Raw genomic sequence first — 11,425 nt, forward strand, 5'->3', positions numbered from 1 at the left:
GTATTCTCTAACAGTGTGGACTGGACAGAATGACAAATTTAAAGTAGAGGACCTGCGACCTTACAGAACATGTTTTGATGTCAGCAGGATCTGCTACGACCTACCAGAAGCGCTAAGGACGGAACTGACAAAGACTTTACAAGATCAGACATGAGGAATCATTAGTCATGCTGAATATGGGAACCTCGACACCTCTGGATGTTCACTGTGCCACTTCTACATTCTATTATATGCGTAAATGAAATAATAATAATAATAATCCTAATTTGTTGTTTTGCAATGCATTTGGTTATGCTAAAAGTGCCGCCTTGACAGCGTCCATGCAAATCTCTACTCCATTATTTCATCATTTTTTTTCAAAAAAAATACTCAGGCCATTAGTATTTAGACAGGGAACTTTCATGACCATACCGTATGTAACGGAGTTAAAATTTTGCATTTAGGGATTCCAACCACTGGTTGTATAAATTAAAAAAAATACCGTATTTATCCTACCGTATTTGCCGGTGTATTGGTCGACCTTTTTCGATCCAAAATCGACCGAAAAAAATCAACCTCGACTTATACACCGAGTCATAAAATTTAACTTCGTATTCATCACTTCAAATGTGATGGTAACCAAGGCCGTTTCTCATGCATCTCATTGTGCGTTGCACTTAGAAAATTCGAACCGGGCGGCGTGCGCGAGTGCGCGGCCCGCTGGAAGTCGAATGAGGCTCAGCGATCTCCTCCGCGGTGCTTATAAACAGCCGATCCGCTCGGCGGGGGCTATTTTCGGCCACTTGGCGCGTGCACACGGCCTCCCGGATGTGCCGGGCGGCGTGCGCGAGTGCGCGGCCCGCTGAAAGTCGAATGAGGCTCAGCGATCTCCTCCGCGGTGCTTATAAACAGCCGATCCGCTCGGTGGGGGCTATTTTCGGCCACTTGGCGCGTGCGCACGGCCTCCCGGATGTGCCGGGCGGGTGCGCGAGCTTGCCGGCCGCTGGAAGTCGAATGAGGCTCCGCGATCTCCTCCGCGGTGCTTATAGACAGCCGATCCGCTCGGCGGGGGCTATTTCCGGCCTCCCGTTGGTGCCGGGCGAGAAAATTTGAACCGGGCGGCGTGCGCGAGTGCGCGGCCCGCTGGAAGTCGAATGAGGCTCCGCGATCTCCTCCGCGGTGCTTATAAACAGCCGCATGCGCACGGCCTCCCGGAATTTGAACACATTTCGTCAATAAATTTCGCATATTGAATTTTGAAGTTTAATATAATGCAACAATTGAGCTCGACTCATACAAAGGATATATCATAAAATCGTAAATTTCCGTCGAATTTTAGGGGGTCGACTTATACACCGAGTCGACCTGTACACCGGCAAATACGGTAATTATCGCCCAGGGGAGTGGGCGATTAATAGAGAACACTTTTTGTCCGATCGCCAAGGGTCACTGAAATGGGCGATAATATGTATATTTTCCTTATGTAGTATGCAATACCTGCATCTCAGTGTCACTGAAATGGGCGATAATATGTATATTTTCCTTATGTAGTATGCAATACCTGCATCTCACTGGTGTTCTTGACACTAGAACGGCGTCTGTTTTGATCTACCTCTAACAGCGGGGTGCGTCAATTGACGCTCCATCGATGCGACACGTTACCGTCGCACATCACATGTTGCGCACGTCATGTTATCGCGATCGTCTTGTTCGAGCGCACGCCCCGATAACGTAATTGTGTGAGGATATTGTAGCGGAGTGACGAGTGTAATTCTATCATAGTTTATGGAGACAAACAATTTATAAGGGACATTCGACGTGCTGTCAAATCAGTCATATTTAAACTTGCGCAATGACGTTGGCATGCGGTCGCGGAGGAAAACGTAAGTTTTGGGGGGAATTTTTAGCAGCATGGGCGATAATTAGAGGTATCAATGTTTTGTATTTGTCATCGCTAACACACACTGGGCGATTATTAGAATATGGGCGATAATTACAATAAATATGGTACCTAAATTCTGAGCGCTCAACAGTAGACCCATTTTGATTCCAAGACTACACTTTTTAGGATAAGCTCAGGCCCCGAATTTTCAATTGACTATTGTATTTCTTGCTTTTTTTTTTTAAATGGGTTAAGTCATTTGACATCTGCACTGTATAGTGCCATCCTATCAGTTTTATAGCCTTTGAGCTAATGAAACCCCCATTGTGGAATCAAACAACAACAACCATCAACAAAGAAATCTGTCTTTTTTAGGGGATAAAATAATACCTTAAAAAGCTGCATTACTTTTTAATAACTGACCTAATTAAATGTCTTGCATAACAGGCTCAATGTCCACTGTTTCACTTCATTTCAGAAAAGCTTATCTCTTTAGAAAGCCTTATATCCAAATTGTCGATTTGCTTGCATCCCTGAAGTAAGTACCGCATGCTCAAAAGTAAAGCAGGTTGCCCGCAGCAACACTTGCACTCAACATTCCCTCAACTGTACAGCATTACATCACATTATATACACACATGACTTTGTATTAAGACCGTAATCCGTAATGTGCCTTGTGAATTGTTGAATTGCCATGGTGAAAAATGCAGTGTATCAGTGTGTTTGGAGGACGCTTGACCACTCTTGAGTTTGAACATTTTACTGAACTCAAAACACACAGTTTCATCATCTATTCTGAAATTAACTTTGTGAGGAATATAAGTGTGGCACAATGTAATTGTGCAAATACATCTAGCCATGCATCAAAGTTCACACTGTCACATGTGAAGAACATTTATAGAACAATGACAAAGTTTTTATTAATTGTCCTTAAAGTGTCCCTCCGGATATCCCAATTTGAGGTCTTGATAGGGAAAGGGAGCAATATTGTAAAGTTTGGGCAATATCTGATGTTCCTATATTAATTTTCATATTTGTTAGTCTTGTACTCTGTGCGCTATATGACACTATCCAATACAAGAGCAGTATCACACTTTGCGCCTACACAATGATTTCAGACAGAGATCAATTTAACAATGGTTATTTTGTTGGAGTTTTTAGGTGAGCAAAAATATTTAAACAAACTTAAAGTTGACTTAGTAATATTTTGTTGCTGATCCCGTGCTTGCAATAAATGCTGAATTACATTAAATGTGTGACACATTGACATCATTGTATTTTTCTGTTAGAATTCTTTCCCGGCCTATCCCTGATGCCTCTATCATTTTTTTTCCTTTCAGTTTTCCTTTTTGGCATGTAACAAAAGCACACCTCTTGAGGGTTCAAGTCTGGAGATTATTTCCATGCATTTATTTCTGGAAAATACACAAGATAGCATCTTAAGTTAGAACCTATCCATTTTTATATAATTAAAATAAATGTAGCATATGGCTGACAGGTCACAGATGTCTTTTGTTTCCTAGGTGTGTCCAATTACAGTGATTATTGAAACAATAAATAGCTTTGAATACAAGATCAATTTGAGATGGCCTTTTGCCAATACAGACTACGATACAATTACAATTAGGTGTATCACTATTGCATTTTGGTTCGTTGTGTATTGGTAAAAAAAATTAAATAAAAGCAATACTGAATGTAAGACCAATGGGGAAATGAATCAGAGCCACTGGACAAACCGGCCCAAAAAATGACTAGTGGTCTAACTTTTCTTCAAAGTTGAACAGCTGCTTAATCTGCTCACTCTGCATGGAGTGGCGCCTCCAAAGCATTTTACTTGTTTTCATGACCTGTGGGAAAATAGGCGCACAGGGCAAAATGGGCTTTGATCCTTTTAAAGCAATATTGAGTGTTTTGCTAGTTGCAGTCATTGGGCGCAGAGTGTTACAGTTGACGCCAATATCTGGAATGGGAGCATGCAGGTTCAGAGGGGGGAGATATCCTGGCCGAGTGGAGGAGATTTGATCTTTGAGAAGTTTCTGGACAGAGCTATTCAGAGACTCTCTGGAGCCTAACAGAGTGGAGGACCTACCGTTTGTCAGCTTGGACCTGTCTGGTCCCTTAGTCAGGCAGTTTGAGCTTTTGTCTTTGCTGCTAAACTGCAGTAACTGAGAATCTGAACTGTAATGGTCAACACCAATGTTACGTCGATGAATGACGTTTTGAAGACTGGAAATATTTAACTGTTGAAGACTATCTGATGTAGCTCTATCGGCAGGACTGGATTCACTGGGAAATGGCAGATTGTTTTCTTGATGCAAGTTAGGGTGCGAAGTGGAATGCTTTGTGCTTGCAGCACCGTCATATGACATCTTTCGAGCAAAGCCTCTCCAACATCGCCCTTTGCTGTCATTCACTGATATGTTGTCCAGTGCTTTCAGTAGTCCATCTTTCATGTCCATGCTATGGTGGCGTGAAACAGCTGGTGGCTGACTATGGAAGTTAAGGCCCCTGAAACACAAGACCTCCTCCGGTTGCTTTTCTGCCAGCAATGAGGTGTGCCCCTTCTGAAGAAGTAGGGGTGGATTTTTGACCCATTGCTGCGAGTGTAATTTCTGAGGATTGAGCCGCTTGTCAACATTAGGAACACTTAATGGACTAGGATGTTGAATTGGAGAATTGGCTTGAGAGGTGCTGACGCTAACCCCTAAATCGGGACACTTGGTATTTCTGAGGCCAAGAAGGGGACTCCCAGGCTGGAGAGAAGCACTTGCTGAGGAACTGTGTGGAGGAACCCGTTGTTGGATGTCAAATGGAGATGAGGAGGTTGGTGAACAATATGAATGCTCCTCGAGGTCAGGGGTTGGAGAGACATTTAGGTACTGCTTTGTTGTCTGGCCAGATGGAAGCTTGTTGGTGGTGATGATGATGACCTCCTTTCCCTTAGCTTTACAAGCATCCAGAAGGATTTTGAGGATGGCCCTGTTACCTAAATTAACGGCGTAAACCAGTGCTGAGAATCCAAAGTGGTCCTCCAGGGTTGGATCGGCACCACTGCTCAGCAGGAGGGACAAAATTTCAGTTCCATCCTGCCCAAGGCACGCATGCATCAAGGCAGTTTTCCCACTCTTGTCTTGAATGTTGGGATCGGCACCATTTTCCAGGAGATACCTGTTGGATTCAAAGGCAACTCCTAAAAACATTGACCATAAAACTGCATGTATGTCAACTTTCAGGGAAAGATAGGACTTACTGGACCATTTTGTGCCTGGGTACACTTTGGGTATCTGAATGACGTGTCTTGCAAGCCACCATTAGTGGTGTCTCGCCATTTTCGTTGCTCTCGTTAATGTAGGCCCCTCCCTCCAGAAGCAGCCGAGTCAGACGGAGACGACTCTGACAAACAGCCTTCAGCAGAGAATTGCCATCGGTTCGTACCTTTGTCGACTTATCCATTGTTCTGCTGCCCAAGATTTAGAGTCAGCATCCTGAGTAACAGATCACCCAGTCATCCATATGTACGCACAGCACAGCCGAGAAAAAAAAAGAGCTGTAAGGTTGTTGTAATTTATGTATTCTTGGCAGCAGGTAATTTGCATTGACACTATGAGTTTTAGCTCCCACTGCTCACTTCCAGTTACTAAAATGTTGCATTTACCACACACTGAAATATTAAAGGGCTAGAGACACCGGTATATGTATAAATCAGTTTTAGTTAGCTTATGGGCTTATAAATATAAATTGACGCTCGAAACAACGAAAAGGAAGCTGTTGCTCTGAAAAATATCATTTAAATTTGCCGCACAGACGAGTTCGACTGCACCGAGCCGCCAGCCGGAAGTGACGTCTCATGACGTCTCAAGTTGTACGCGTTTAGCTTCAGTGAATGTAAACAAAAAGAGAAGAGGGGCCAGCGTGGTGGAGGGGTTTGCGTGCCCCTATGATCCTAGGAGCCATGTTGTCGGGGGCTTCATGCCCCTGGTAGGGTCACCCATGGCAAACGGGTTCTAGGTGAGGGGTCAGACAAAGCACGGCTCACCCAAGCCCCTTATGATGAAAAACATAAATGGACTTTGTTTTCCCTCGCCCGGACGCGGGTCACCGGGGCCTCCCTCTGGAGCCAGGCCTGGAGGCGGGGCTCGAAGGCAAGCGTCTGGTGGCCGTGCCTTCGCCCATGGGGCCCGGCCGGGCATAGCCCGAAATGGAGACGTGGGTCCCCCTTCCCATGGGCTCACCACCTGTGGGAGGGGCCGAAGGGGTCGGGTGCAATGTGAGCTGGGCGGCAGCCAAAGGCAGGGACCTTGGCGGTCTGATCCCCGGCTGCAGAAGCTGGCTCTTGGGACATGGAATGTCACCTCTCTGGCTGGAAAGGAGCCCAAGCTGGTGTGCGAGGCAGAAAGATTCCGACTAGATATAGTCGGACTAGCCTCCACACACAGTTTGGGTTCCGGTACAAGCCCTCTCGAGAGGGGCTGGACTCTCTTCCACTCTGGAGTTGCCCACGGTGAGAGGCGTCGAGCAGGTGTGGGTATACTTATTGCCCCCCGGCTGGGCGCCTGCACATTGGGGTTCACCCCGGTGAACGAGAGGGTAGCCTCCCTCCGCCTTCGGGTGGGGGGACGGGTCCTGACTGTTGTTTGTGTCTATGCACCAAACAGCAGCTCAGAGTACCCACCCTTCTTGGGGTCCCTGGAGGAAGTGCTGGAGAGCGCTCCTTCTGGGGACTCTATCGTTCTACTGGGTGACTTCAATGCTCACGTGGGCAATGACAGTGAGACCTGGAAGGGCGTGATTGGGAGGAACGGCCCCCCTGATCTGAACCCGAGCGGTGTTCTATTGTTGGACTTCTGTGCTCGACACGGATTTTCAATAATGAACACCATGTTCAAACATAAGGGTGTCCATGTGTGCACTTGGCACCAGGACACCCTAGGCCGCAGTTCGATGATCGACTTTGTAGTCGTGTCATCGGATTTGCGGCCGCATGTTTTGGACACTCGGGTGAAGAGAGGGGCGGAGCTGTCAACTGATCACCACCTGGTGGTGGGTTGGCTCCGATGGTGGGGGAAGATGCCGGTCCGACCTGGCAGACCCAAACGCTCTGTGAGGGTCTGCTGGGAACGTCTGGCAGAATCTCCTGTCAGGAAGAGCTTCAACTCCCACCTCCGGCAGAGCTTTTCCCACGTCCCGGGGGAGGTGGGGGACATTGAGTCTGAGTGGACCATGTTCCGCGCCTCCATTGTTGAGGCGGCCGACCGGAGCTGTGGCCGTAAGGTCGTTGGTGCCTGTCGTGGCGGCAATCCCCGAACCCGCTGGTGGACACCGGCGGTAAGGGATGCCGTCAAGCTGAAGAAGGAGTCCTATCGGGCCGTTTTGGCCTGCGGGACTCCGGAGGCAGCTGACAGGTACCGGATGGCCAAGCGGAACGCGGCTTCGGCGGTTGCTGAGGCAAAAACCCGGGCGTGGGAGGAGTTCGGTGAGGCCATGGAGAATGACTTTCGGACGGCTTCGAGGAAATTCTGGTCCACCATCCGGGGTCTCAGGAGGGGGAAGCAGTGCAACGTCAACACTGTTTACAGTGGGGATGGCGTGCTGCTGACCTCGACTCGGGACGTCGTGAGTCGGTGGGGAGAATACTTCGAAGACCTCCTCAATTCCACCTACACGCCTTCCATTGAGGAAGCAGGGCCTGGAGACTCTGAGGCGGATTCTCCAATCTCTGGGGTCGAAGTCACTGAGGTAGTTAAAAAACTCCTCGGTGGCAAGGCCCCGGGGGTGGATGAGATCCGCCCGGAGTTCTTAAGGGCTCTGGATGTTGTGGGGCTGTCATGGCTGACACGCCTCTACAACGTTGCGTGGACATCGGGGACAGTGCCTCTGGATTGGCAGACTGGGGTGGTGGTTCCCCTCTTTAAGAAGGGGGACCGGAGGGTGTGTTCCAATTACAGGGGAATCACACTCCTCAGCCTCCCTGGTAAGGTCTATTCAGGGGTGCTGGAGAGGAGGGTCCGTCGGGAGGTCGAACCTCGGATTCAGGAGGAGCAGTGTGGCTTTCCTCCTGGCCGTGGAACAGTGGACCAGCTCTACACCCTCGGCAGGATCCTCGAGGGTGCATGGGCGTTCGCCCAACCAGTCCACATGTGTTTTGTGGACTTGGAGAAGGCGTTCGACCGTGTCCCTCGGGAGGTTCTGTGGAGGGTGCTTCGGGAGTACGGGGTGCCGAGCCAACTGATAAGGGCGGTTCGGTCCCTGTATCACCAATGCCAGAGTCTGGTCCGCATTTCTGGCAGTAAGTCGGATTCGTTCCCAGTGAGGGTTGGACTCCGCCAAGGCTGCCCTTTGTCACCGATTCTGTTCAGAATTTTTATGGACAGAATTTCTAGGCGCAGCCAAGGCGTTGAGGGCGTCCGGTTTGGGGACCTCAGCATCGCGTCTCTGCTTTTTGCAGGTGACGTGGTGCTGTTGGCTTCTTCAGGCCGTGATCTCCAGCTCATGCTGGAACGGTTCGCAGCCGAGTGTGAAGCGGTCGGGATGAGGGTCAGCACCTCCAAATCCGAGTCCATGGTCCTCGATCGGAAAAGGGTGGAATGCCCTCTCCGGATCGGGGATGAGATCCTGCCCCAAGTGGAGGAGTTCAAGTATCTTGGAGTCTTGTTCACGAGTGAGGGGAGGATGGAGCGTGAGATCGACAGGCGGATCGGTGCAGCGTCGGCAGTAATGCGGACCCTGTACCGGTCCGTTGTGGTGAAGAGAGAGCTGAGCCAAAAGGCAAAGCTCTCAATTTACCGGTCGATTTACGCTCCTACCCTCACCTATGGTCACGAGCTATGGGTCGTGACCGAAAGAACGAGATCTCGGATACAAGCGGCCGAAATGAGTTTTCTCCGCAGGATGTCCGGGCTCTCCCTTAGAGATAGGGTGAGAAGGTCGGTCATCCGGGAGAGACTCGGAGTAGAGTCGCTACTCCTCCACGTTGAGAGGAGCCAGATGAGGTGGCTCGGGCATCTTATCAGGATGCCTCCTGGACGCCTCCCTGGGGAGGTGTTCCGGGCATGTCCCACCGGTAGGAGACCCCGGGGACGACCCAGGACGCGCTGGAGAGACTATGTCTCTCAGCTGGCCTGGGAACGCCTTGGGATCCCCCGGGATGAGCTGGATGAAGTGGCTGGGGAGAGGGAAGTCTGGGAGTCCCTCCTAAAGCTGCTGCCCCCGCGACCCGACCCCGGATAAGCGGAAGAAGATGGATGGTTTGCGGCCAACCCAGCTCGCCTAGACGTGCCTTCCATTATCCTGGCGTACATTCGTTCGCGGGACGACAAGATGGGTTGAGTTCGCCTGATAGGATCCACGAACCGGACAGTGCGTGCCTGCTGTGTGCTCGTGTTCACAGTGGCCTGGTTGACTGTCATCTTTCCGGACTCTGCTGTGCATCGGGAGCGGCTAGCGTGCTATCACTCTTATTGTTCATCTTCTTGTTTTATTTTTCCTGCGTTGTTTACTTGTATGTGCGTTGTGAACTCTGTCTTATCTTTCCGGACTCTGCTGTGCATCGGGAGCGGTTAGCGCGCTATCACTCATTGTTCATCTTCTTGTTTTATTTTTCCTGTGTTGTTTACTTGTATGTGCGTTGTGAACGCTGTCTTGTCACCCTGGGATAGTGAGAAACGTAATTTCGATCTCTTTGTGTGTCTTGACATGCGGAGGAATTGACAATAAAGGAGACTTTGAGACTTTGACTTTGAAAAGCATGTCGAAGCGTGACGGGAGGGGCACAATTCAGAAAACGTGCTCAGCTCGTCGAAAAAATGCGATTTAAGAAATAAAATTAAAAATGCGCCTAAAACCTAAACCAAACACTGCAGATGTTCATTTCTTCATTCGCAGTGGTCAACTCGGCACTCTACTCTTTTTACTATGCCAACCTAACCACAGTGACGGGAGAGGCACAATTCAGAAAACGTGCTCAGCTCGTCGAGAAAATGCGATTTAAGCAATAAAATTAAAAATGCTTATAAAACCTAAACCAAACGTTGCAGGTGGTCATGTCTTCATGTGCCGAGATCAACTCGGCACTCTAAAGCCCCCAAGAGCACTTTTTACTATGCCAACCTAACCAGAGTGACGGGAGGGGCACAATTCAGAAAATGTGCTCAGCTCAGCCCAAGTGAACTGCTAGATTCATCATATTCTGCGTCAAAAGAGGTCTCTGAATCGGATAAAATGATAAAATGATGCTAATTTTGCCGCTAGAAACGGAGCTGTCGCTATCATCTGCCATGTTGTTTGGGTTTGTTGACATCCAGATGTACAACTTGTGACGTCACAGTAATGGCGCCGCCAGTTTGGCTTCGTGCGGGACCCGATCGATAAACTGGCATTTCATTTCAGCTTTATTCTTAGTAATCGGTGTCCATTTTTAATTTCCAATGTGGCAAATGTGTTCACTTCATACATTCTATCAAATTCCGTTCTAATTGAAAAAAAAAAGGGATGTCTCTAGCCCAGGGGTGGGCAAACTTTTTGACTTGCGGGCCGAATTGGGTTCTAAATTTTGACCGGGGGGCCGAACCAGGAGCAGATGGATGTAGTGTTTGTGTGAAGTAATATAAACGACCTGTAAAGGTCATTGCATAAAAGGTTTTGGCCTTTAGTAGGTAGTAAAGCATGGATATTCAAAAAAAGTTTTTTGAAAACAAATGCATTTATTAACAGCATTAAAAAAAAACCATCCCTAAAAAACTGCTATCAGTGATTCTCATAAAATATGACACTGTTATTATGAATAACAGTCTCCATCACTTCAGTGCCTGCAGGTCAGATTAATGAAAGATGTATGTTTATCTTATGAGATCACATCAAACGGCAAACATTTTGACCAAATATACGGCAACACGGTGAGGGGTATCTGAAAATCAGAGCAGAGTTTTAACTCACAAACACCTGGTAACAGAAGTGAGGAAACGGAAAACACTTCCTTAAAGTAAGCCTTAAGAACTTTAAAGGTTAAGATTAGTCACAAACAGGTGGTGCATCAATGTCCTTGAGCATCCTGCCTTGTTTGAAAATGAGAATGGTCGCTAGTTCCAATCCCTGCTATTTGTACAGATCATATTCAAAATGCCTTCTCCAAGTCCTCAAAACACATGTGGACTGGTTGGGCGAACTCCCATGCCCCCTCGAGGATCCTGCCGAGGGTGTAGAGCTGGTCCACTGTTCCACGGCCAGGACGAAAGCCACACTGCTCCTCCTGAATCCGAGGTTCGACCTCCCGACGGACCCTCTTCTCCAGCACCCCTGAATAGACCTTACCAGGGAGGCTGAGGAGTGTTATTCCCCTGTAATTGGAACACACCCTCCGGTCCCCCTGCTTAAATAGGGGAACCAGCACCCCAATCTGCCAATCCAGAGGCACAGACCCCGATGTCCACGCAGTGTTGTAGAGGCGTGTCAGTCATGATAGCCCCACAACATCCAGAGCCTTTAAGAACTCCGGGCGGATCTCATCCACCACTGGGGCCTTGCCCCCGAGGATGTTTTTTAACTACCTCAGTGACTTCAACCCCAGAA

The 11,425-nt window shown here is 48.5% G+C and overlaps 2 protein-coding genes across 9 annotated transcripts in view; one reads left to right on the forward strand and one right to left on the reverse strand.

Annotated features, from left to right (window-relative positions):
- fam151b (family with sequence similarity 151 member B) overlaps nt 1-11,425 on the forward strand; it is a 40,506-nt gene that overhangs the window by 5,517 nt on the left and 23,564 nt on the right. Inside the window, exon 5 of one of the 8 annotated variants that reach the window (XM_068650135.1) lies at nt 85-3,128. The exons of 4 other annotated variants lie outside the window; for them this stretch is intronic. In XM_068650135.1, the coding sequence (XP_068506236.1) occupies nt 85-154 (70 nt within the window). In that variant the 3' untranslated portion in view covers nt 155-3,128. Of the gene's footprint in view, nt 3,129-11,425 lie in introns of those variants that run through there. 3 more of the 8 variants (XM_068650134.1, XM_049716577.2, XM_049716578.2) reach the window with 3 other exon arrangements.
- Nucleotides 2,081-11,425, reverse strand: part of LOC125994761 (ankyrin repeat domain-containing protein 34B) — an 11,902-nt gene continuing 2,557 nt past the window's right edge. The window contains exons 2-3 of the mRNA XM_049764274.2: nt 5,112-5,346; nt 2,081-5,029 (exon numbers count right to left, since the gene is read on the reverse strand). Of these exons, the coding sequence (XP_049620231.1) occupies nt 3,613-5,029; nt 5,112-5,314 (1,620 nt within the window). The 5' untranslated portion in view covers nt 5,315-5,346 and the 3' untranslated portion in view covers nt 2,081-3,612. The remainder of the gene's footprint in view (nt 5,030-5,111; nt 5,347-11,425) is intronic.

The sequence above is a fragment of the Syngnathus scovelli genome, chromosome 3 (assembly GCF_024217435.2).
Source record: "Syngnathus scovelli strain Florida chromosome 3, RoL_Ssco_1.2, whole genome shotgun sequence".
NCBI classification, from domain to species: domain Eukaryota; kingdom Metazoa; phylum Chordata; class Actinopteri; order Syngnathiformes; family Syngnathidae; genus Syngnathus; species Syngnathus scovelli.